General features: G+C 41.9%; 1 protein-coding gene across 5 annotated transcripts in view; it reads right to left on the minus strand.

Moving 5' to 3' along the window:
• Positions 1-26,115, minus strand: part of tenm4 (teneurin transmembrane protein 4) — a 523,453-nt gene that overhangs the window by 284,067 nt on the left and 213,271 nt on the right. For 2 of the 5 annotated variants that reach the window (XM_041199169.1, XM_041199167.1), the window contains exon 4: positions 21,856-21,875. The exons of 2 other annotated variants lie outside the window; for them this stretch is intronic. In XM_041199169.1, the coding sequence (XP_041055103.1) occupies positions 21,856-21,875 (20 nt within the window). Of the gene's footprint in view, positions 1-21,855; positions 21,876-23,091; positions 23,118-26,115 lie in introns of all 5 variants that reach the window. One more of the 5 variants, XM_041199170.1, reaches the window with a different exon arrangement.

The raw sequence follows: 26,115 nt of genomic DNA on the forward strand, positions 1-26,115 counted from the left end.
CTTTCCTCATAAAGACAACCCGCTTATTCCAGGTATCAATATAGTAAACTTACTTTGAACCGCCTCTAATACATTTACATCCTTTCTTAAATAAGGAGACCGAAACTGCACACAGTATTTGAGATGTGGTCTCACCAATGCCCTGTATAACTGAAGCATAACATCCTTACTTTTATGTTCAATTCCTCTTGAGTAAAGGAGAGCATTCCATGAGCCTTCTTAATTACTTGCTGTACCTAGATACTAACTTTTTGTAACTCGTACTAGAGCACCTAGATCCCTCTGCCCCTCGGAATTGTGCAGTCGATCTCTGTTTAAGTACTCTGCTTTTTTATTCTTCCTGCCAAAGTGAACAACTTCACATTTTCCTACATTGTACTCCATCTGCCAGATTTTTGCCCATTCACTTAACCTATCCATACTTACCTGCAACCTCCTTATGTCCTCTTCACAACATACTTTCCTACCTATCTATGTGTCATCTGCAAATTTAACTGCCATGCCTTCACTCCTTCATTTAAGCCATTAATATAAGTTGTAAACAGTCAAGACCCCAGCACAGACTCCTACAGAACTCCACTCCTCACATCCTGCCAATCAGAAAAAGACCCATTTATGCATACTCTGTTTTCTGCCAACAAACCAAACTTCTATCCACACTAATATTTTCCACAATAACATTTGATCTGGCACCTTATCAAATGCCTTCTGGAAATCCAAGTACAGTACATCTACAGGCTCCCTTTTATCTACAGCACGTGTTACTTCTTCAAAGAGCTCTAATAAATTGGTTAAATATGATTTCCCTTTCACAAAACCATGTTGACTCTTCTCGATTATCTTGTGTTTTTCTAAGTGTCCAGCAAATAGCTCAATGATGGATTCTAACACCTTCCCCATGACAGATGTCAAGCTAACTGGCCTATTATTTCCTGTTTCCTGCCTCCCTCCCTTCTTGAATAGAGGAGTTAAATTTGCTACTTTCCAGTCTGATGGAACCTTTCCAGAATCTAGAGAATCTTTTAACATTAACACACCTACTACCTTATCAGCCATGCTATTAAGATCCTAGGATGAAGTCCATCAAGACCCAGAGATTTGTCAGCCTGCAGCTCCATTAGTTTGCTCAGTACCGCTTCCCTAGTGATTGTAAATTCACCAAGTTCCTCTCTCTCTCTCCCATCTCCTGATTTACAGCTATTGTTGGTATGTTTTTAGTATCCTTTATAGTAAAGACTGAAGCAACATATTTGTTCATTTCATCTCCTATTTCCTTATTATCTATTATTAACTCCCCATCATCACTCTCTAGAGGACCAACACTCACTTTACTTACTCTTCCTTTTTACATACCTGTAGAAACTCTAGCTGTCCATTTTTCCATTTCTAATTTCCAAACCCACAACCACTTCCATCTAGAAGGACAAAGGCAGCAAACAGATGGGAACACCACTGCCTGGAAGTTCCCCTCCAAGGCATTCACCATCCTGACTCGGAAATATATCGCCGTTCCTTCACTGTTGCTGGGTCAAAATCCTGGGACTCCCTTCCTAACAGCATTGCAGGTGTACTGACACCACATGGTCTGCAGCGTTTCAAGAAGGCAGCTCACCACCACTTTCTCAAGGGCAACTAGGAATGGGCAATAAATGCTGGTCCAGCCAGCAAAGCTCACATCCCATGAATGAATGAAGAAAAAAATAGCCTCCTTTCATACTCTAAATTTCCTTCTTCTGATTAACCTTTGAGTCATTCTCTGCCATTCTTTATATTCTGACCTGCCACTCATCTTTGCGCAATTTTATGCTTTTTCCTTAAGTTTGATGTTTTCCTAAACTTCTTTAGTTAACCATGGATGGTGGCTCCTCCCCTTAGAATTTTTCTTTATAGTAGGAAATACTTATTCTGTATATTTTGAAATATCCCCTTAAATGTCTGCCACTGCTTCTCTATTGATTTAGCCTCTAGCTTAGTTTCCCAGTTCACTTCAACTAGCTCAACTTTCAGGCCCACATAGTTGCCCTTATTTAAGTTTAAAATACGAGTCTGAGACCCACTCTTCTCTTTTTCAAACTGGATGTCACATTCAATCATATTGTGGTCACTACATAGGGCTGCCTTTACTTTGAGGTCATTAATTAATCCTGTCACATTACATAATTCCACATCTAATATAACCTGCTCCCTGATTGGTTCCAGAATGTGCTGTTCTAAAAAAAACTCTCTCAATAGCATTCTGTGAACTCCTCATCCAGGCTACTACTGCCAATCTGATTTTTCCAGTTTATAAGTGGATTAAAATCATCCATGATTATTGCCATCCCTTTATCACAAGCATCCAATATTTCTTCTTGTATACTTTGTATACCACATTGTGGTTACTGTTAGGAGCCCTGTAGACTACTCCAAGTAGTAACTTCTTTCCCCTATTATTCCTCATCTCCACCCAATCCGATTCTGATCCTGATCTCCTGACCAAGGTTATCTCTAACTATTGCAGCAATGCCATCCTTGGTCAACAGTGCTACCTCTCCACCTTTACTTAGCTTCCTATTCTTGAATGTCATATACCGCTCAATACTCAGGACCCAATCCTTGTCATCCGGCAATCACATCTCCATAGTGGCTATCAGATCATATTTATTTGCTTCAATATGTACCATCAATTAATTTACTTTGTTATGAATGCTACACACATTCAGATACAGAGCCTTTAATTATGTTTTTCTGTTATCTTTGGAAGATCTAGTCTTTGCTATTGGTGTATTCTTAGGTTTTTTTCCCTCCATCCCTTCCTGCCATTCTCTGACCCTCATTTCCCATATTGCTCTTTGCTCTCCAGCCTTGACTCTACCCTTAATTTGCTAGATCTATCCAAGCTTGATCCCTCACCACCTCCTTGTTTAGTTTAAAGCCCTTTCTACTTCCATAGTTTTGTGGCTCGCTAGACCACTGATCCCAGCACGGTTCAGGTGTAGACCATCCCAAAGGTACTGGTGCCAGTGCCCCACAAACCAGAACACATGTCTCCCACACCAGTCTTTATGCCATGCATTCAACTCTCTAATCTTATATGCCCTATGCCAATTCCCACGTGACTCAGGTAATAATCCAGAGGTTATTACCTTTGAGGTTCTGCTTCTTAATTTGGCACCTAGCTCCTCATACTGACAATGCAAGACCTCTTTTTTTGTCCTGCCTATCTCATTGGAACCTACATGGACCATGACCATGGGATACTCCCCCTCCCACTGCACATTCCTCTCCAACCTTGAGCCAATGTCCCAAACCCTGGTAAAAACAAAAAAACTGCGGATGCTGGAAATCCAAAACAAAAACAAAAACAGAATTACCTGGAAAAACTCAGCAGGTCTGGCAGCATCGGCGGAGATGAAAAGAGTCGACGCTTCGAGTCCTCATGACCTTTCGACAGAACTTGAGTTCGAGTCCAAGAAAGAGTTGAAATATTTCAACTCTTTCTTGGACTCGAACTCAAGTTCTGTCGAAGGGTCATGAGGACTTGAAGCGTCGACTCTTTTCTTCTCCGCCGATGCTGCCAGACCTGCTGAGTTTTTCCAGGTAATTCTGTTTTTGTTTTTGTCCCAAACCCTGGTACCAGGCAGGCAACATAGCCATCTGGACTCTCACTCTTTGCTGCAGAGAATTGTGTCAATTCCCCTCACTATACTGTCTCCTACAACCACTACATTCCTGTTTTCTCCTCCTGCTTGAATGGCTTCCTGTACCATGGTGTCATGGCCAACCTATTGATCCACCTTGCAGACTTCGCTCTCGTCCACACAGGTGCGAGCACCTCAAACCTGTTCGATAATTGCAAAGGCTGAGGCTCCTCCACGACTGTCTGTTCGATCCTTTACCTGCTTCACTGATGGTCACATCCTCCTGTTCCTCACTGCTGACCAAAACAGATGACCGTCTTCTAAAGGGTGTGACCATCTTCTGGAACAAAGTGTCCAGATGTTTCTCCTCCTCCCTTATGTTGGGCAGTGTCTGCAGTTCAGCTTCCAGATCAATAATCCTGATCCGTTGTTCTCCTAGATGCTTACACTTTCTGCAGGTGTGTTTGTCATGGATCTGCTTGGTGTCCTGGAACCCCCAAATTCCATAGTTGCAACATAACACCTGTCCTGTCATTCTTACTTACGTTATTTAGTTAACTTAATTCAATCACCTTCTGAATTAACTTAGAATAATTTCTATGTATATTACAACTCTTTCCCCCATGCACCAAATTCCTACATGAACCTAATTCGCTACTCACTCGGTCTCTATCTCACTTGGGTGTAGTCTCGTAGTAATACATAATGTATATTATATACATAATATGTCTCATAGTCTCCCATCTCCTTAAATGCCCCTTACTCTAACTTTTTTATTTTTTCATTTATTTTTTCATTAATTGTAATTAGAGAAACATGTGCATACAAAACATTCTAAAAGTACAGGGACTAATGGCAATTTTAAGTCCCATGGTTTTCAAATAGAAGTATTATATAGCAAGCAAGATTTAAGGCAGGTTTATCCTCCAGCTGAAAGAAAACCTCCCTCCATCTACCAGGTAAGTTGTACAAATCAAGCTTGCTTAGCTTTCCTAAAGTCTTTTTTTTCCAGTCTTCTGTGAATTAGTGTTTTTTGTTTTTCCTGTGCGATTTGCTATTTTAAAAAAAAATGTCCTGGCTCTTTGCTTAGGAGCTGATCAGAACATTGGTTTGGGGTATGTGTTTGGGGCGGGTGGGGATGGGGGGGAGGGCAGAGGGGGCAACCACCTCACTGGTGATTAGACAGATAAAGTTTCACTGTTATGCGGCGCATAGGCACAAAAACATGCACTTGCACCTTACTACCCCATGGGAATGAGGTATCCTCCAAGTCACCTCACAAACTTTGATTGGCTTCAGTGTTGGAGGACATCAACAGGCATAATCCTGGCACAATTCCGAGGATTGCTGTCAGTGGAACTTTAGGACCATATTCTTTACATTAGTTTACACGGAAGAAAAATATGGCTAAATTCCAGGCTCATGCTGTCTCAGGAATTTTCAGAATTTGCAATATATGTGGATATCAGTAATGCAAGCAATAAAAAGAAAACCAATGTTATTAAATGTCTGCAATACAGTGGCACAATCACGTATGAAGAGTTGGGCTGAGACGTCAGAAGCAATTCTGGGATTTAAAAGAGAAAAAAATAGGGGACCAAAACACAAACAAGAAAACAAAAATGGAAAATACCCCTCTCACTGAATCTTATTCTACCTCTTTTTCTTTCAGTAGCCCCAAATGAAATGGGATACAAGAGTGAATCCTCAAATAAATAAGAAAAACACAAGGCCCTCATGAACGTGGCTGTAACATGGCAGTTGTATGAATAGCAAATAACTCCAGCAGCTGTCCTTTCATTTTAAAGGTAGGTGGTCAGCAGAATTTTTTACTAAGTATTGGAGACAAGGCATTAAACATGGCCAACAGCAAAATCAGTTTTCAGGCTGGCCTGAAGAAACTTGAAAGGATTTATGCCTTTACACATTCATTGCAACACACAGTATACAATCAACACTACACCTCTGAACTCAGTTCGGAAGTTCTGCTGCCTTGGAATAACCTCTCTAACAACACAAGGTTGGATGATAAAATTGCCCATCACCAGGCAAAAGAAGCAAGCTCAGCATTCAGCAGCTTCACCCACAGGCTCTGGGAGCATGGAATTTGTTTCTCAACAAAGATTAAAGTCTACCAAGCAATGATTCTCACATCTCTTCTCAATGGCTCAGAGGCATGGACAACCCACAAGCTTCACATAAAGCAATTAGATGCATTCCACCTTTGCTATGTGATACGATCCGGTTAGGGACCAGTAACCTTTCATTTAAAATAGACAAATTTTGAAACCCCTGTTACTGACTAGGAGAATAAAGCCAGAAAATTCCATGGTTTAAACAAACAAAATAAATTTTACTATACAAAGTCAGCAAAGTTAAACAATCTACAATATCGAATACTCTTAACATTCAAAATTAATATGTGGTAAATATGAATTAGTAAGCAAATTGCAGTTGAACACATGACACTGCACATTAAATGGCAGACCAAGATAGATCCCACGGATTTTCCAGCAAGCTACCCAAGACACCAGTGACCACTATGAGTCACAACATCTCGTTAAAACTCTGTCTCCCTTCACAAGGGATAACATTTTTGAAGATCTAACCTCTGAATTCCCTCAAAATTCACTCCGAGTCATACTGCCTCAATGACTGCATACCTGTCATTAGTTTAATCTTTCCTCCTGAGACTGCATTCCATGGGGTTCACAAAGGTGAACTCCCACCTCAAATGACTTACAATTCCTGCTCTTTCACAGACCACGAGCTTCACTATGTTGTTACTGCCCCTGGGTTTCTCTGAACTCCAGTCTCTTGGCTGTATTGAGCTATCAATGTCTTCCAGGGCTTCTTCTGAGCCCTAACCCTCTCCAGCATGAACCTGTGACCTTCTACCACCATCTCAGCTCCCAGAACTTCTCCTGAGCCCTAATTGCCTGGAGCCTGCTCACAGCTCCCAGAGCTTCTCTGTGAGCTGTAAACCACAAGAAGTCCAAACTGTAACCAACTCCATGTCCCAGCAAACACACAGATAAATTGAAAACCAGAGAACCTTTTTGAGCTTCACCTATCTCCATGACGATGTAGTCTTTCATGATTCACTGAATTCATTTAAACTAATTTAACTCTTAACCTCCTTAACAAAACATCTCTCTGGAAGGCACTTCTTTGCAAGTAGTGTTGATATCATGTCTCTAGCTCTCCAGTTAAGTAACCACGCCTGCTGTTTTAAGATCTTATCTTTCTAACCATTAACGCTTTCAGTCAACATAGCCCAAACCTTTTAAGTGTAATAGACTCCAAGCTGCTTTAGTTGCGTTTATCTTACTTTCTACAGTTAAACTTTAATCTTCCCAGAACTAAACATTAGTTCTAAAATATTAACATGTAGCATGATCTAGATATTAGTCACATACGTAAGATCCATCTGCAACATCAAGTAGCAGGATAAAATCCCTACCACCAATTTCTTGAAAGGTGCCACATATCTTGTACTGAGAACAAGCCTCATTAGAGCTCAGCTTTGCTGGGTTGGCCATTTGGTTCACATGGAGGATTCCCACATACCAAAGGTATAATTCTACAGCCTGTTGAGCATGGAGACCCACACCATAATTTAGGTGCAAAGACATTCTGAAAACCAAATCTCAAAACCTGTAAGCTGGACCCACTATACAGGAAATAAATCAACCCTGGGACAGATCTAAACGGAGAAGCCTCTGTTATGAAACAATCTCAACATTTGAGGGAACAGAGTCAGGTCCCCACAGGACAAGTGAGCACATCGTAAAGCCAATGCCTTCACCCACTCCCCCAGTGGGTGACTCCATATGTAACATTTGCAACTGGATCTGCAAATCAAGGTTTGGTTGAACATCACCAACGTCACCAACTTAGAGTTCTCGATTCTAGATGATTCCAACCTAGAGTTACAGACTGTAGATGACATCAACCTTTGTGGTGAACATTTGGTTTCCTTGCTGAAAACTCATCTGTCAAAGTGATGGGAGAATCCATCACAACACATTGGTATACATACTTTAAGTATGATATATATTTTAAACCTCAATGTGTTTTACATCACCACATTCAGTACTAATAAAAAATATATATTTAGGCGTGATTATCCATGAGGCCAATGGATGTCTTATCGCTGAAAATATTTTTTTTTAGTGTTTCCCAGTTTTGCCACTGATTTCCTACCCCTAACCCAATTTCCTAAAGATAGTGGGGATAATTTTCAACTTCACTGCCTCTTTCAAAGAGCTAGCACAGTCTAGATGGGTTTGATTGCCTCTTTCTGTGTATGATTCCAGGAGTTTAATTGTGGTGATGAAAATCTGATGGATTCGAGAATGGACAGTCGTGCCACTCTGCTATAGCACCATGCAGGGGGTGAAATTGAAAATTACCCCAAGTGACTCAAGCTGGGATATGATTGCACAGGCAGTGACAAACTTTTGGCAATGTATCCAAATAAAGCAAATTTTTCTATCTGAGTCCGGCTCAGCTGTTTGACTATGGTGAAGAGTATGAAAGACAAACCAAATTCTGTTCTATCCCAATGTCTATGTCATGAAGCTATTAACATAAACAATGTTATTGGAAATTATCTTAAATTGGACTTGTAATAGGATCTGTGGGTGTGCCTGTGTGTGTCTTAATTGGATTAAAGCCAGCCAGTCTGAGTGCTTTGACGTATAGCGGGTTTGAGATGTAAACAGTAACGTAAAGGGTGCATTTGCATTTTGTTGAATAAACCATTCAAAGACACAGGGTGAATTCTTGCACCTAGCTAGGAGACCAAGCAGTATGTTTATATTACTAATAAAATTGGTAAGATAAAAGGGGTTTTATTGTTAGAAGAGATGGAGTTCAAAGGGTGATACAATGAGAATTTGCATTCAAGGGGAAGGCTAGGTATAGACAGAAAAAGAGTTTTGTGTGGGAGTCAGAGGCATATAAGATCTAAGGCTGTAAGCAAAAGAAACAAATTGAAAGGAACCTCATTTTGAATTCATAAGATAAACTGTGCTTTGCCTTGCGTCTGTTTAAAGTCTACGGTTTGTTGTTACCTTGGTGAAGATTTTGGGAGTGATTATTTTGGGGATTTAATAGTTATTATGGTAGTAATTTGTAGACGTGTGTGTGTGTTTAATAGCATGATAAAATGATAAATGTTTAATTTAATTTATATGAAAAAACCTTTCAAGGCCTGTTGGTTTTATTCCTGAATTCTGAGCTGCAACTCAAATATACCAATTGAAAATATAGGTTATGACAGTTGTTTAAAGTTTCCCTCTGGGATTTTAAATAACTCAGCCTTCACCAACTGCTGTGTCATAACAGTCTGAATGCAAGCATTTTCCACACTCGCTGGCAATTCAGAGTCAGAACCCAGGTAGATTAATGTAGATTTCTCTCTCAAGCACCAGAATTTTGCAGTCAATTTTAATGCTCCCAGCTCAGGATAACTAACTGAATATACACTGAGAATGAAATCTTGGGCATTCTTGGGCTACATGGCATGCTGTATGTATCCACTGGAGCATCAGGGAGTCCAAAAGAATTTTATAATCTTCCAGAAAATCTCAGAAAATGCACATATTGATGTGTTTTTTTATACTGCATGGCAATGTCCTCATGCCCCAGGGATTATCCTTGCTGAAATCAATTGCATAACAGTGCTTATGGAGCTGAATTTATGTTGCTATTCTTTCTCCCTTTCACTCCTTTCTACAAAATATATATTGTCTAATGAATGGGTACAGGCGGGAGGAATTTTCACAGAGATCAATATTAATTTCATATGAAGGAATGCAAAATTATCAAAAATAAGAATATCTTAATTTTTGATACAGATTACTGAACAGACATTCAGATCTCAAGTACGAATTAAACTCAGGCCCTCTGGCACACACATTATGCAGACAACACACTGTGATAGCTGCCTTGCTTAGTGAACTAAAGCACCAATCAAACACAAGGTTCCATTAAAACCTTCTTTGTAAATACACTGCAGATTCCAATTTCAAAATTTGTTTCCAATTAAGGTGAGTGCAATAGCATGAGAGATTTCAGGCAATGTTTATTTTAATCACAAAGTAGTTTTCTCAGTGTTGCCCCTTTTGAAAGTTTTGCTGTTGTGCCAATGAAATTAAATGCTTTAGCTGCAGTTTTCAGAGTGTGTATGTAGTAGAGAAAGCACTGAAACAGGTCAGTGAACAGATCACTTTCATATTTAATGGAACATAGTGTGCATCATTTCCATATTATAGCTACCAATATGCTGTCTAAATTCTGAAAATAGTTGAAGCTCCCCCCCCCCCCCCCACCCCCGCCACTGCGTCAGCACTCATAGTGTCAGATCATTTGTGCTTGTGCTGGCTCTTTGAAAGAACTGTCCAATTAGTTTCACTCCCATACTCTACCCAACAGGCCTACAAATATTTCCTTTTTCAAGTAAACACCCACATATAACAGCTTTTGCTGTATTTTCAAAGGGCAGAAAATTTCTAGGCTTGAATGAGTCAATACCTATTGTGATATCTTGCAGGACAAAAAGAGACTGCCGCATGGAGTTCAAGTATCCAACAGAACTGGTTTATTCAAGTTTTGGTTTATCCATATACATACACAAATGGGCCACTCCTCATACCTGTCCCTCCTTAATGAAAAAGTTACACAATGTTCAAATTCCATACAACTTAAAAAGATTTCTTGTTTTTCTTTTATTTACAAATCCAACTTAACCACTGGTTTCCTATTCCGAAGAGGATGCCTCCTTTCTTGACCCAAACTTTCAAGACTTTGGAAAATACCTTGATTTTCTTGCTCTGAGTCTGAGGAGAATTTTTCTCCAACAAAGACTGACCTTCAATTGAATTTTCCACTTCATCAGACACGTCTGCCTGACTCTGACTCAGATCTGAACTGCTTTCAGGCAACTTGTGTTGGAATAATTATTGATACTCTACTCGTATCCCAGCTATCCATTCATCAGCCTCATTTGATTCTTCCCAACTCCCTTCATCTTTGTGAACCTCTGAAGGCGAAACATGATCTTTCTGTACAAACCTAACCTTTCCACTCCCAAACATCTTGACCAAATATGTGCAAGGACTACATATTTTCACAACTCTTCCTGAAAGCCATATCAACCATTTGTGATGATGATCTTTCACCTTAATCTCTGGTTCACCTCCAGACTTCTTTTTCTCACTCTACTGTGACTCTCATGACAATGAGTAATGGCTATCATGACTCTCTTTCTGCTTGGGTTGATGCTTTTCTATTGACTCTGCTAAATGTGGTTTCAGCAATGAAAACCTCATTGGACTGTCAAATAAACAATTCAACTGACATTCTGCCTGTAGTAGAGTGAGGTGTGTTACAATAAATGAACAAAAAAAATGCCAGTTTGTGATTCAATGACAACTATCATTACTTCCGATGTATATCTAGCATTTGTTTAACAAGAGCATACTTAACAATTTGTACTGTGTGCTTTGCTGCTCAATTTGAAACAGGATAATACAGTGGAAATCTAGTTGTGTTTTACCACATTCACTGTTGTGAATTTTACAAACATTTCTGAACAAAATGAAGGTCTGCCATCAGGCACAATTTCCTCTGGAAACCCGTATGCAGCAAACAGACTATGTAAAATATTTGGAGTTTTGTTAGTTGCTGTTTGGTTCATTGGAATTCCCTCAGCCCACTTCAAATGGCTATCCATCACAATGAATAGCTGTTTCTCCTCTAATTCTGCAAAATCTATAACAGCCTCTGCCACACTCTAGATGGCCATTTCCATGATTGCAAAGGTACCGGTAGTGGCTTCTTTTCTAAGGCTGGACAAAATCCACACTGTTTCATTGTGTCTTCTATGTCCTTATTTAACTCTGGCCACCAAAGGTAACTTCTCACTAGACTCGTTGTTAAGCTCATCCTTAAGTGTTGCTCATGAGGATTACATACCAACTGCGATCTTTATTTTTCAGGAATTACCACTCTGGCTCCCTACGTAACACAACCTTTATCAATTGACAACTCATTCTTACAGATAAAAAATAGTCTGATTTTTAAATTCAGTATTTGTTTTGACCACTCATTTGCAATATAGTCGTGGACCCTTGCCAATACAGGGTCCCTACGAGATGTTCTACCAATGTCACCTGATATGACTGGCAACTCATCCATGTGTGAAAAAACATATCCTCCTTGTTGGGCTCTATCTCTGATGGGAATGTTAATCTAACATCACATCAGCATTACAATGATCTTCCAATTGTCTGTACTCAATGCTCAATGTCACACTGATAACGTTGTTGATAGTGTATCAAGCAACACTTGATCAGCAATAAAACCAGAAAATGCTGGAAAAACCTCTCAGGTCTGACAGCACTTGTGGGGACAAAAAGCATATATTGTCAGACCTGCTGAGTTTTTCCAACATTTTCTGTTTTCATTTCAGATTTCCAGCATTCGCAGTATTTTGCTTTTAACTTAATCAGCAATAATCTGCTCACTGAAGCTCAGTTTGGGTACTGCCAGGGCCACTCACTCCTGACCTCATTACAGCCTTGGCCTAACCATGGTCAAAAGAGCTGAACTCAAGACATAAGGTGAGAGTGCCTGCTCCAGACATGAAGGCAGCGTTTGCTCAAGTGTGGCATCAAGGAGCCCTAACAAAATTGGAGTCAATGGAAAACAGGAGAAAAGTCTCCAATAGTTGGAGTCATATCTAACATACGAAATAGGAGCAGAAGTAGGCCATTCAGCCCTTCCATCCTGCTCCACCATTCAACAAGATCTTGGCTGATCTGCCTTTGTTTTGAATTCCACGTTCCCATCTACCCCCAATAGCCTTTGATTCTACTACCTAACAAGTATCCAGCTACCTCTGTCTTAACAATATTCAATGACTCCCACTACTGCCTGAGGGGGCAGACAGTTCCAAAGTTGCACAACCCTCAGAAAAAAAAAATCTCCTCATCTTTGTCCTAAAAAGGCAAACCTTATTTTTAACACAGAGCCCCCTAAATCTGGACTCACCCACCAGGAGAAACATCCTTTCCAAATCCAACTTGTCGAGACCATTCAGAAACTTAGGCACTTCAATCAAGTCACCCCTCACTCTTCTAAACTCCAGTGGAAACAAGCTCAGTCTGTCGAACCTTTCCTCATAAGACAACCTGCTCATTCCAGGTATCAATCTAGTAAACCTTCTCTGAACCGCCTCCAACGTATTTACATTCCTTAAACAAGAAAACCAAAACTGCACACGGTATTCAAGATGTGGTCTCACTAAAGCCCTGTGTAACTGAAGCATAACATCCTTACTTTTATAAAAACAGAATTACCTGGAAAAACTCAGCAGGTCTGGCAGCATCGGCGGAGAAGAAAAGAGTTGATGTTTCGAGTCCTCATGACCCTTCAACAGAACTCGTCACATCCTGCCAATCAGAAGAAGACTAATTTATGCCCACTTCTGCTTTCTGCCAACCAGCAAATTACTCATGTTAATATGTTACCCTGTAAACCATGAGCTTTTATTTGCCACAAAAGCTTCCATATGGCATCTTATCTAATGCCTTCTGGAAACCCAAATACAGCACGTCTACAGACTCCCCTTTATCCAGCGAATGTTACCCCTTCAAAGAACTCCAATAAGTTGGTTATAACATGATTTCCCTTTCACAAAACCATGTTGACTCTTCCCAATTACCTTGAGTTTCTCTAATTGCCCAGCTAGAACCTTCTTAATGATCGAGGTGGCGGCATAGTGGTATTGCCACTGGACTGGTAATCCAGAGACCTTGGGTAATTCTCCGGGGACCTGGGTTTGAACCTCACGAAGGCAGATAGTGGAATTTGAATTCAATAAATATCTAGAATTAAAGTCTAATGATGACAATGAAACCATTATTGATTACTATAAAAACTCATCTGGTTCACTAATGTCCTTTAGGGAAGGAAATCTGCTGTTCTTACCTGGTCTGGCCGACATGTGACTCCAGATCCACAGCAATGTGGTTGACTCTTAAAAATGCCCACTGAACAAGGGCAATTCCAGATGGGCAATAAATGCTGGCCTAGCCAGCGATGCCCACATCCCATGAACGAATAAAAAAAACCTTCTCCGCCACAGATGTCAAGTTAATGGGCCTTTAGTTTTCTGTTTTCTGCCTCCCTCCCTTCTTGAATAGAAGGATTATATTTGCTACTTTCAATCTAATGGAACTTTCCAGTATCAAGGAATTTTTAGAAATTTGCACCAACACATCAACTACCTCATCAACCACCTCTTTTAAGACCCTAAGATGTAGTCCATCAAGACCCAGAGACTTATCAGCCTGCAGCTCCATCAGTTTGCTCAGTACATCTTCCCTATCCCTAGTGATTGTAATTTCACCAAGTTCCCCTCTCCCTTCCACCTCCTGATTTACAGCTATTACTGGAATGTTTTTGTATCCTCTGTAGTGAAGACAGAGCAAAATATTTGTCCATTTCATCTGACATTTCCTTATCATCTACTGTTAACTCCCCATTGTCACTCTCTACAGGACCAACACTCACTTTACTTATTCTTTTCCTTTTTAAATACCTGTAGAAAGTCTTGCTATCCACTTTTTTCATTTCTAGCTAGCTTCCTCTCATACCCTACTGTCTCTCTCTTGATTAACCTTTTAGTCATTCTCTTCCATTCATTATATTCTGACCAATCATCTGACCTACCACTCAACTTTGTGCAGTTACATGCTTTTTCCTTAACTTTGATGCTTTCCTTAACTTATTTAGTTAACCATGGATGGTGGGTCTTCCCCTTAGAATTTTTTTATAGTAGAGTTATACTTATTCTGAGCATCCTGAAATATCCCCTGAAACATCTGCCACTTCTTCTCGATTGATTTATCCTCTAGCCTAGTATCCCAGTTCATTTCAGCTAGCTCAGCTTTCAGAAGACTAAGAAGCAACTTAATTGAAACCTTTAAGATGCTTGCTGGGGGGTCTTGACAGGTTGGCGTGGAGAGGCTGTTTCCTCTTGTGGGAGAATCTGGATCTAGGGATCACTATTTAAAAATAAGGGGTCACTTATTTAAGACAGAGATGCGGAGTAATTTTTTCTCTCAGAGGGCTGAGAGCCTTTGGAACTCTCTTCCTCATAAGGCATCAGAAGCAGAACCTTTGAATATTTTTAAGCCAACGCTAAATAGTTTATTGAGTAACAAGGGGGTGAAAGGTCATCGGGGTAGGCAGGAATGTGGGGTTGAGGTTACATTCAGATCATCCATGATCTTACTGAATGGCGCAGTAGGCTTGAGGGGCCAAGTGGCCTACTTCTGCTCCTAATTAATATGTTAGTATATATGCCCACATAGTTCCCTTATTTAAGTTTAAAATACTAGTCTTAGACCCGCTCTTCTCCCTTTCAAACTGGATGTAAAATTTAATCAGGTTGTGGTTGGTGCAATCTAGGGGTGCCTTCACTCAGGTCATTAATTAATCCTATCACATTACACAATACCAAGTCTAATATAACCTGCTTTATGGCTGGTTTCAGATTATGTTGCTCTAAAAAAAACTCTTGAAAACATCCTATGAACTCTACAGCCATGCTACTGCTGTCAGTCTGATTTTTCCAGTCTTTATGTAGATTAAAATCACCCATGATTATTGTTGTTCCTTTATCATAAACATCCAATATTTCTTCTTTTATGCTTTGTCCTACATTGTGGTTACTGTTAGGGGGCCTGTGGGCCATTCCCATTAGTGACTTCATTCCCCTACTATTCCTCATCTCCACCCAAACCGATTCTACATCCTGATCTCCTGAACCAAGGTCATCTCTAACTATTGTACCAATGCCATCCTTGATCAACAGTGCTACCCCTCCACCTTTACTTAGCTTCCTGTTCTTCTTGAATGTCATATACCACTCAGTACTCAGGACGCAATCCTTGTCATTCAGCAGCCACGTCTCTGAAATGACTATTAGATCATGTTTATTTACTTCAATGTGTGTTATAAATTCATTTACTTTGTTACGAAAGCTACGTGCATTCAGATACAAAGCCTTTAGTTTTGTCTTATCGTTGTCTTCGGAAGATCTAGTCTTGACTACTGGTGTATTCTTAGGTTTTATCTCTCTGTCCCTTCCTGCTATTCTATGACCCTCATTTACCATTTTACTATTATGGTCTCCTGCTTTGAATCCACCCCTTGATTTGACACATCTATCTAAGTTTGATCCATCACACCCCTTGTTTAGTTCAAAGCCCTCTCTACTTCCCTAGCTATGCGATTCGCAAGAACACATGTCCGGCACGGTTCAGGTGTAGACTGTCCCAATTGTACAGCCCCCAATTCTCCAGTACAGGTGCCAGTGTCCCACGAACTGAAGCCACTTCTCCCACAGCAGTCTTTGTGCCACACATTCATCTCTCTAATCTTATTTGCCCTATGCCAATTTGCATGTGGCTCAGGTAATAATCCAGAGATTATTACATTTGAGGTTTTGCTTCTAATTTGGTAACTAGCTCCTCATACTGACAATGCAAAACCTCCTTCCTTATCCTGCCTATGTCATTGGTACCTACATGGACCACAACAACTGGATCCTCGCCCTCACACTGCTAGTTATCCCGAGCCCTAGCACCGGGCAGACAACACAGCCTTCTGGACTCTCGCTCTTGCTGAAGAGATTAGGGTCAATCCCCTTCAGTATAGTGTCCCCTACTACCACTACATTCCTGTTGGCTGTCCCCACTGGAATGGCTTCCTGTATAATGGTCAGCCTGCTCATCCACCTTGCAGACCATGCTTTCGTTCATACAGGTTGCGAGCACCTCAAACCTGTTTGACAAGTGCAGAGTCTGAGGATCTTCCATTACTATCTACTCGGTCCCATTACCTGCCTCACTGATGGTCACACCCTCCTGTCCCTCACTGCTGACCAAAACTGATGACCCCATCCTAAGAGGCATGACTGTCTTCTGGAAAAAAGTGTCCAGGTATTTCTCCCCCTCCCTTATGTTGCACAGTGTCTGCAGTACGGCTTCCAGATCAATAATCTGGATCCGGAATTCCTCTAGCTGCTTCCATAGGTGTACTTGCCATGGTTTGCCTTGGCAATTCCACAGCTGCAACATAACACCTGTCTTGCCATTGTTACTTATATTATTTAGTTAATTTAGTTACTCACTTAATCAAATTAGAATAATTCCTATGTACACCACACCCTTTTCTCTCGTGCACCAAATTCCCATGAAAACCTAATCCATTCCTCACTCGGTCGTCGTCACCTGTCTCCTCATGTGCCCCTCAATGACCATGCTGTTTGAAAAGTCTGTCTTTCTTATAGGCCCTCTAATGAGTCACTAGCTAGTTCAGTTTCTTGCTACAGCAATTAACTCCACATGAATCAACTGCTTTCATGAGATTGACAGATAACTGCAACTTCAAGCAGTTCTCTGTTTAACATGCTAACCTAATTTACTTGAAGGTTAGTACTATGTCAGATATTGATTCTTAGTCTATAGTTAAAACCTGAAAAGGACTTACCAGAACTTACCCTGTGAACCTAATTCAATACTCAGTCAGTCTCCATCTCACTCCAACGTACTCGCCTGTCTCCTTGCGCCTCCCCCTTACTGACCCAGAAAAAGTGCCAGGCCATGACCATTTCCAACAAATGAGAATCCAGCCATTTCCCTTTGACTTTCAATGGTTCAACTCATCACTGAATCCCCCACTATCAACATCCTGGGGCTACCATTGACCAGAAACTGAACTGGAACAAGCACAAAGGAAGATGGTTGTGGTTATTGGAGGTCAATCTTCTCAGTTCCAGGACATCACTGCAGGAGTTTCTCAGGGTAGTATCCCAGGCCCGACCATCTTTAGCTGTTTCATCAATGACCTTCCCTCCTTCTTAAGGTCAGAAGTGGGGATGTTTTCTGATGATTTCATAATGTTCCATTTGTGACTCCTCAGATACTGAAGCAATCTGTGCCCATATTCAGCAAGACCTGGACAAAATTCAGGCTTGGGCTGATAAGTGGCAGGCAATGGCCATCTCCAACAAAAGAGAATCTAACCATCTCCCTTTTACTTTCAATGGTATTGCCATCGCTGAATCCCCCACCAACAACATCCTGAGGGTTGCCATTGGCCAGAAACTGAACTGGACTAGCCATATAAATACTGTGGCTACAAGAGCAGGTCAGAGGCTGGGAATTTTGCAATGAGTAACTCACCTCCTTACTCCCCAAAGCCTGTCCACCGTCTACAAGGCACGGAATACTCCCCTCTTGCCTGGATGAGTGCAGCTCCCACAACACTCAAGAAGTTTGACACCATCCAGGAAAAAGCAACCCACTTAATTAGCACCCCATCCACAAACATTCACTCTGTTCACCACTGATACACAGCAACAGTGGTGTACCATCTACAGGATACACTGCAGCAACTCACCAAAGCTGCTTTAACAGCACCTTCCAAATCTGCAACCTCTACCACCTACAAGGACAGAGGCAGCAGATGCATGGGAACACCACCACCTGCAAATTCCTCTCCAAGCCACACAACATCTTGACTCGGAACTATATCAGTGGTCTTTCTCTGTCGTTGGGTCAAAATCCTGGAACTCCCTTTCTAACAGCACTGTGGGTGTACCTAAGCCGGACGGAGTGCAGTGGTTCAAGAAGCCAGCTCACCAGCACATTCTCAAGAGAAATGATGAATGGATAATAAATGTAGGCCTAGCCAACAAGGCCCACATCCTGATAAGGAATTTAAAAATGGCTAGACTGGGGATTACATATTCCTGGATACAAGGTTTTCAAGAAATATAAGGAAGGATAGAGAGGGGCAGTATAAGGAGAATATTGCAATGCTGGTGAGAGAGGTTGTCCCAGAAGGGTCAAGGACAGAATCTATTTGGCTAGGGCCAAGGAACAAAGGAACAAACACACAGTGTAGTCTATAGCCCACCAACTAGTGGGAAAGATGTAGGGTAACAAAGTTGCAAGGAAATTACAGATAACTGCAAGAATTATAGAGTAATCATAATGGGAGACCTTAATGATCCAAATATAGACTAGGATTGTAGTACTGTAAAAGCAGAGGGGAAAGGGTTCCCAAAGCATGTTCAGAATAATTTTCTGCAGCAATACAGGAATGAGATGGGCCAAATGGGTCAAGCGTCAGTAAGGGAACCTTTAGGAAACAATGATCATTGTATCATAAGGTTTAGGCTGGCTATTGACAGGGACAAAAAATAATCCAGAGTAAGAATAATTAACTAAGGAAAAGCCAACTTCAATGGGGTAAGAATGGATCTGACTCAGATAAATTGGAATCAAAGACTGGCAGGCAAAACTGTAACTGAACAATGGGCTGCCTTTGAAGAAGAGAAAGTTCAAGCACAGTTGAAGTATGGGTGGAATCGTCCGTTCCCATTTGCAGTGGGCATCATAGTGGGCAGGAGCAGAAACTATTGGGAGATCCCAACAATCAGTTTCATGTCATCGTAAATCCAGTTTGCTATTGTCTGCTCCACCCACCAATAGTGGGCCACGTTTCCCACAGCTGCCTGTCAGGGAACCTAATTTCAATACTTTAACATCTCATTATATGCCCTGCTTGCTGGAATCATCCCCCCACGCTAAATCATACGGGCACATCGGCATGTCACAATTGTACATAAGCGGCATGCACTTGGGGAGCTGCACTTTGCCCGAGACTTTGAGGTTTGTTTGTCTACCTTGCCTCAGGCAGCACTCCCAGTCATTAGCGCCAGACTTCGCAGGCAGCACCACATCACTTTTAGGGGGGTTTAACGGGCAGGTCTCTACCTATCAGACCAGCCATAAGGTGGGGGTGGCTGTTCAAGGGCTGCAGGGCTAGGGCTTGCTTGGGGAAGGGGAAGGAGTGGCCTCAGGCAAGGGAAGAGGCTGCAGGGTGAGGGCTGTACTGGGAAAGGGGGGTATCCCAGGGTGTGCGTGGGGGCACATGTTGATCTGGCCTCAAGATGTTGAGGGCTGAGGAGGCAGTCACCAGAGATGAGGCCAGATGCAGATGTGAGGGTGCATGTGGGAGAGTGTGTGGTGATGTCCCTTGATCTGGCAGTGAGTGAGGTGCCAGTAAATGTATGATGGCCTTGTGAGTTTGTAAGTTTAGAGTGATGAGATGGTTGCCTTATCCTGGCAGCACGGATGAGATCATTCATCTTTCTGTACTAGATCGCCAACCTCTTCTGTGCAGCTTTGGCATTGACCTCCACTGCCACCGCCTTCCAAGCCAGAGTGGTGAGATTGCTGGACCTCCTACGGCCAGAGGAAGACATCACAGTGGGCCTCCAAAAGGCATACCAGTGATGGGTCACTGAACTCTTCTTGGCTTTCAGGACCATATCTTCACTGGAGCAGTCCTGGGCTGCAAGCATTGAAAACTGTGGCGCGACTGCAGTTTAGATATGGCAAATGAAGTGAAGAAACAATGAGGTAACAGCAAGGCAGCCAATTCAAAGGCCGCCCATCAGTGAGTCTACATGTTTCTTATGGCTGCATAATAAATGAGGTGGGAAGCGATTTGGTGCGAAAACCCGCCATGGCGGCTGGCAGGTAAGATGTAATTTTTCACCCTGCTACCGCACTTAGTTCAAATCTGGGACAATTATGCCCTGCATTTCCACAAAGAGAAAAGATAGAGGAAACAAATTTCAGAGCTCCCTGGATGACCAAAGAGATAGAGATTAAGATGAAGCAGAAAAGGTTTGCTTATAACAAACGTCAGGTGGATAATATAATTAAGAACAAGGCTGAAGATAGAAGGTTCAGGGGTCAAGTGAAAAAGCAAATAAGAGAAGCAAAGAGAGAGTATGAGAAGAGACTAGCAACTAACATAAAAGGGAATCCAAAAGTCTCTATAGGCAAATAAATAATAAAAGGGTATTAATGGGAGCAGTGAGGCATGTTAGGGACCAGAAAGGATATACGCATGGATGCAGAGGGCACGGCCGAGATATTAAATGAATACTTTGCATTTGCCTTTATCGAGGAAGATTCTGCCCAGGTCATGGTGAAAGAGGTAATTCAGACACCTGAATGGTTTAAAATTGATAAAGAGGATGAATTGGATAGGCTGTTTGTACTTAAAAGTTGTTAAGGCACCACAACTGGATGAAATTCATCTGGATACTGAAGAAAGTGAGTGTGGAAATTGAGGAGACACTGACCATAATTTTCCAATCTTCCTTAGATTCAGGGGTGGTGCCAGAAGATTTGTTCAAAAAGGATGTAAAGAGAAGCCTAGCAACTACCGGCCGATCAATTTAACTTCGGTGGTGAGGAAGCTTTTAGAAACGATAACTCAGGTCAAAATTAATAGTCACTTAGGCAAATGTGGTTTAATTAAGGAAAGCCAGCTTAGATTTGTTACAGACAAATTGGATTTAACTAACTTGCTTGAGTGTTTTGAAGGCACAATTGACTTGTGAGCAAAGTTAGAGCTCATGGAATAAAAGGGCAATAACAAATGGGTACAAAATTAGGTTACGATGAGAAGGAAAAGAGAGGCTTTTAGCAGGTACAAGGGAAGCAAATCAGCAGACGCATTAGTGGAGTACAGACAGTGCAGGATGGAGCTTAAGAAAGCAATTAGGAGAGCAAAGAGGGGATATGAGAAAGCTCTGGCTGGTAAAAGTAGGGAAAATCCCAAGATATTCTATAAGTATATCAATGGGAAGAGGATAACCAGGGAAAGAGTAGGGCCCATAAGGGACCAAGGGGTCAATCTATGAGTGGAGCCAGAGGACATCGCTAGAGTGTTGAATGAATACTTCACATCCGTCTTCACCCAAGAGAATGAGGATGAAGATATCGAACTTGGGGAGAGAGACTGTGAGGTACTTAAGCAAATCGATGTAGGGAGTGACAAGGTATTGGAGGTGTTGGCAGGCTTAAAAGTGGACAAATCTCCAGGTCCGGATGATTTGTGTCCCAGACTGCTGAGGAAGGCAAGGGAGGAGATCACAGGGGCTCTGACCTGAATTTTTAATTCCTCTCTGGCCACAGGGGAGGTGCCAGAGGACTGGAGAATAGCTAATGTGGTTCCGCTATTTAAGAAGGGTTTCAGAGATAAGCCAGGGAACTACAGGCCAGTGAGTCTCACGTCAGTGATAGGGAAACTATTGAAGAAAGTTCTGAAGGAGAGTATCAATCTCTACTTGGAGAGGCAAGGTTTGATCTAGTTCTGTCGAAGGGTCATGAGGACTCGAAACATTAACTCTTTTCTTCTCCGCCGATGCTGCCAGACCTGCTGAGTTTTCCAGGTAATTCTGTTTTTGTTAAGGTTTGATCAGGGATAGTTGGCATGGCTTTGTCAGAGGGAGGTCATGCCTAACAAATTTGAGTGAATTTTTTGAGGAGGTGACCAGGTGTGTAGATGAGGGTAGTGTAGTTGATATACTTTATATGAATTTCAGCAAAGCCTTTGACAAGGTCCCACATGGGAGACTTATAAAGAAGGCAAATGCACATGGGATACAGGGATAATTTGATAAGGTGGATAAAAAATTGGCTTAGTTGTAGGAGGCAGAGGGTGGTGACAGAAGGATGCTTTAGTGACTGAAAGCCAGTGTCCAGTGGCGTACCTCAGGGATCGGTGCTCAGTCCCCTATTATTTATCATTTATATACACGACATAGATGACTATGTGGGGGTTAGGATTAGTAAGCTTGCGGATGACACAAAGATTGGCCAGGTGGTTAATGGTGAGGTTGAGTGTCTTGGGCTACAGAAAGATATAGACGGGATGGTCAAATGGGCAGATAAGTGGCAGATGGAATTTAACCCTGAAAATAGTGAGGTGATACACTTTGGAAGGAGTAATTTGACAAGGAAGTATTCAATGAATGGCATGGCACCAGGAAGTTCTGAGGAACAAAGGGACCTTGGCATGTGTGTCCATAGATCTCTGAAGGTGGAGTGGCATGTTAGTGGGGTGGTGAAAAAGGCATATGGGACACTTGCCTTTATCAATCGAGGCATAGATTACAAAATTAGGGAGGTCATGTTGGAGTTATATAGAACCTTGGTGAGGCCACAGCTGGAGCACTGTGTGCAGTTCTGGTTGCCACTTTATAGGAAGGATATGATTGCACTCGAGGGGGTGCAGAGGAGATTCACCAGGATGTTGCCTGGGATGAAACTTTTAAGTTATGAAGAGAGGTTGGATAGACTTGGGTTGTTTTCGTTGGAGCAGAGAAGACTAAGGGGCGACCTGATCGAGGTGCACAAGATTATGAGGGGCACGGAAAGGGTGGATAGGGAGCAGCTGTTCCCCTTAGTTGAAGGGCCAGTCACAAGGGGGCATAAATTCAAGGTGAGGGGCAGGAGGTTTAGGGGGGATGTGAGGAAAAACATTTTTACCCAAAGGGGGGTGATGGTCTGGAATGCACTGCCTGGGAGGGTGGTGGAGGCGGGTTGCCTCACATCCTTTAAAAAGTACCTGAATGAGCACTTGGCACATCATAACATTCAAGGCTATGGGCCAAGTGCTAGTAAATGGGGTTAGCTAGGTAGGTCAGGTGTTTCTCACATGTCGGTGCAGACTCGGTGGGCCAAAGGGCCTTTTCTGCACTGTGATTCTGAGATTGTGTATGAAAATTAGCTGAGTAGCAGAAAACAAACAGTAGTGGTGAAGGGTTGTTTTTCGGACTGGAGGAAGTTTTATAGAGGAATTCCCCACAGATTGATGTTAGGACCCCTGCTCTTCTTGATACATATAATGGCTTAGACATTGATGTACAGGGAGCAATTTCAAAATCTGCATATGACACAACATTTGGAAATAATGTGAAGCATGGAGGATAGTGCAGAACTTCAAAAGAACATAGGCAGGTTAGTGGAAATGGGGGAACAAGTGTCAATGAAATTTCATGCAGAGGATCGTGAAATGATATATTTTGGCAGGAAGAACGCGGAGAGACAATATAAAATAAAAGGTACAATTCCAAAGAGGCTGCAAGGGCAGAGGGACCTGGGAGTATGTATGCATAAATCATTGAAGGCGACAGAACAGGTTGAGAACGTAGTTAATAAAGCACACAACATTCTAGGCTTTACCAGTAGGGACAAATAAGTCATGTTAAACCTGTATAAAACACTGGTTCAGCCTCAACTGGAGTATTGCATCCAGCTCTGGGCAGCACACTTTAGGCAGTGTGTGAGGGCATTAGACAGGGAACAGAAAAGATTCATGAGAATGGTCCCAGGGATGAGGAACTTTAGTTAGGTAGAAAAATTGGAGAAGTTGGGGCAGTTCTTCTTGGAGAAGCTAAAGTTGAGAGGAGATTTGATAGAGGTATTCAAAATCATGAGGGGTCCGGACAGAGTGGACAGGGAGAAATTCTTCCCACTCCTGAAAACCCCAAGAACAAGAGAACAGAGATTTAAAGTAATTAGTAAAAGCAGCAATGGCAACAGGAAAAAGGTTTCCAAGCAGCAAGTGGTTACAATCTGGAATGCACTGCCTGCAGGTATGGGGGAGGTCAGGTCAATTGAGGCTTTAATAAGTGAATTATTCATTATCTGAAAAGGAAAAAAATTGCATTGCTATAGGAAGGAGGCAGGGAGTGGCACTTGCTGGATTCTCTTGCAGAAAGCCAGCACAGACACAAGAGGCTGAATGGCCTCCTTTTGTGCACTGTAATCATCCTACAATTCCATGATTCTATTTGTGCTCCTACCAATGTCACTCTGCCAGTACACTTGCTGTTGCCTCTCAGCCAGCCAGACCAGACAGCTGTCACCCATCCTGATGGGTTGCAGTCCAAAACCAGGCTCTCAGAGCTGGTTGAGGTCATCCTGCAAAGCCATCTGCAGTCTCATTGCTTGAAAATCAGCAGCCACATGGGCAGCACTGCATAGACGCAGTAGGATGGGCTAAGGCATTCAAAAACCAAGCACTAGGAGAATGTTCCTAAAAACTTGTGGTGAGTGAGGCCTTTTGTGGAAAGCCCTTCTCCTCCTCCCGTGCAGAGCTTCCCCTCCTATGCAGAGCTTCCCCTGCCTGCAGCCTCTTTTGTATTTGTCTTGTCATGTTGCAGACCCAGAGGCAATGCAGATACAACCCCACACCTGCTGCAGCCTTTGTGTGGACAGGTCACCAAATTCCCTGCCCTCCCTGTATAGATGCAGGAAAACTCACTGTCTAATGCTGCAACCCACCACTACTGCTTAGAAAATACAAAAATACTCCACAGTACTTCCACAAATTTTCTGATAGCAGAATAGTCAAAAGGATCTGCAAGCTCGATGCCTGTTCCTTTAATAGTGCAATGGAGTGGTGATAGTGGTGCAGGGGGGGTCCTCATGCAGGTTCAGCTGTGAGTGATTAGCACCAGCATTCAGTGACCCTGTGTGAGCCAAGTCTCAAAGATGTGCATCAAATCAGCTGGCGCAGCTGTTTGCTGCCACAATCTGCTCGTGTCAAGAGCTCTGGTGCATGTACAGCATGCCCACGCTAGCGCTGTGCACATCATGTTCAGAGTTCACAGCCTCTATAGCACCAACAATGGTGACATTACAGAACCCAGTTTCATGTCAAGGTTCTTGATTGATTTATAAGGTGCCTCCTGCCATTACCATAACAAATTGGAAGTATTATAGTCCATATTATAAAGTGCATAAATTGGTTCAATTAAAGAATGTCCATCTTGAATGAAAGTCCCTTGAAATGATTCACTTAGGTGGTAAGATATTCTCTGATTAAAACTGAACATATGAAAACTCACTGTCTAATGCTGCAATACATTTTTAAATCTCGTTTTTCTGTTTGGTTTCCAAGTTTATGCCTCCATTTTCTATGGTTGCTCTGTAACTTATATCATCATCAAACAGAACGTATTTTCCTCCTCCTCCCTCAACATGCACTTAACCTGTAACGGCACAAACTCAAAGTCCTTTTCTCTAAATCTAAAACATGATTGATTACTAGAGAGTTAAAAAAGATGTAGATGCCAATATGTTTGCTAGTGGGAATGAACAGAAGGATAGGATGAGAATATGCTGTCTGGCCCTAAGAAGCAGCTCCTTCCAGCAGACCATGTATAATTTAGACATTTATGGACAGACTTCGATTTCTTTGATCTCTCAAGGGAGGTAAATTATGATGGGTAACATTTCTAAGAAAAAAATCTATGACATTTCTCTTTGACCTCCAAGTGTAATCAAGCATAAATTCCAAGATATCAACCTAACATTTATGATCTACATTATGCAACCATGAATGGTTACATTGCACAGATGACATCCCCAAGGTCTCCAATGGATTGTGTTCATCAGAATATTTAATGATTATCTAAGTCTCTACTTATACCTTTAAGCTTCAATTCTGTTAATGAGCTATTTATCTGTTTATTTTTTAATCATTTAAATTACATAAAAAGCTTTTGGTAGGATTCTATTCCAGGTACCTAATACTT

The sequence above is a fragment of the Carcharodon carcharias genome, chromosome 11, assembly GCF_017639515.1.
Source record: "Carcharodon carcharias isolate sCarCar2 chromosome 11, sCarCar2.pri, whole genome shotgun sequence".
In the NCBI taxonomy this organism is placed as follows: domain Eukaryota; kingdom Metazoa; phylum Chordata; class Chondrichthyes; order Lamniformes; family Lamnidae; genus Carcharodon; species Carcharodon carcharias.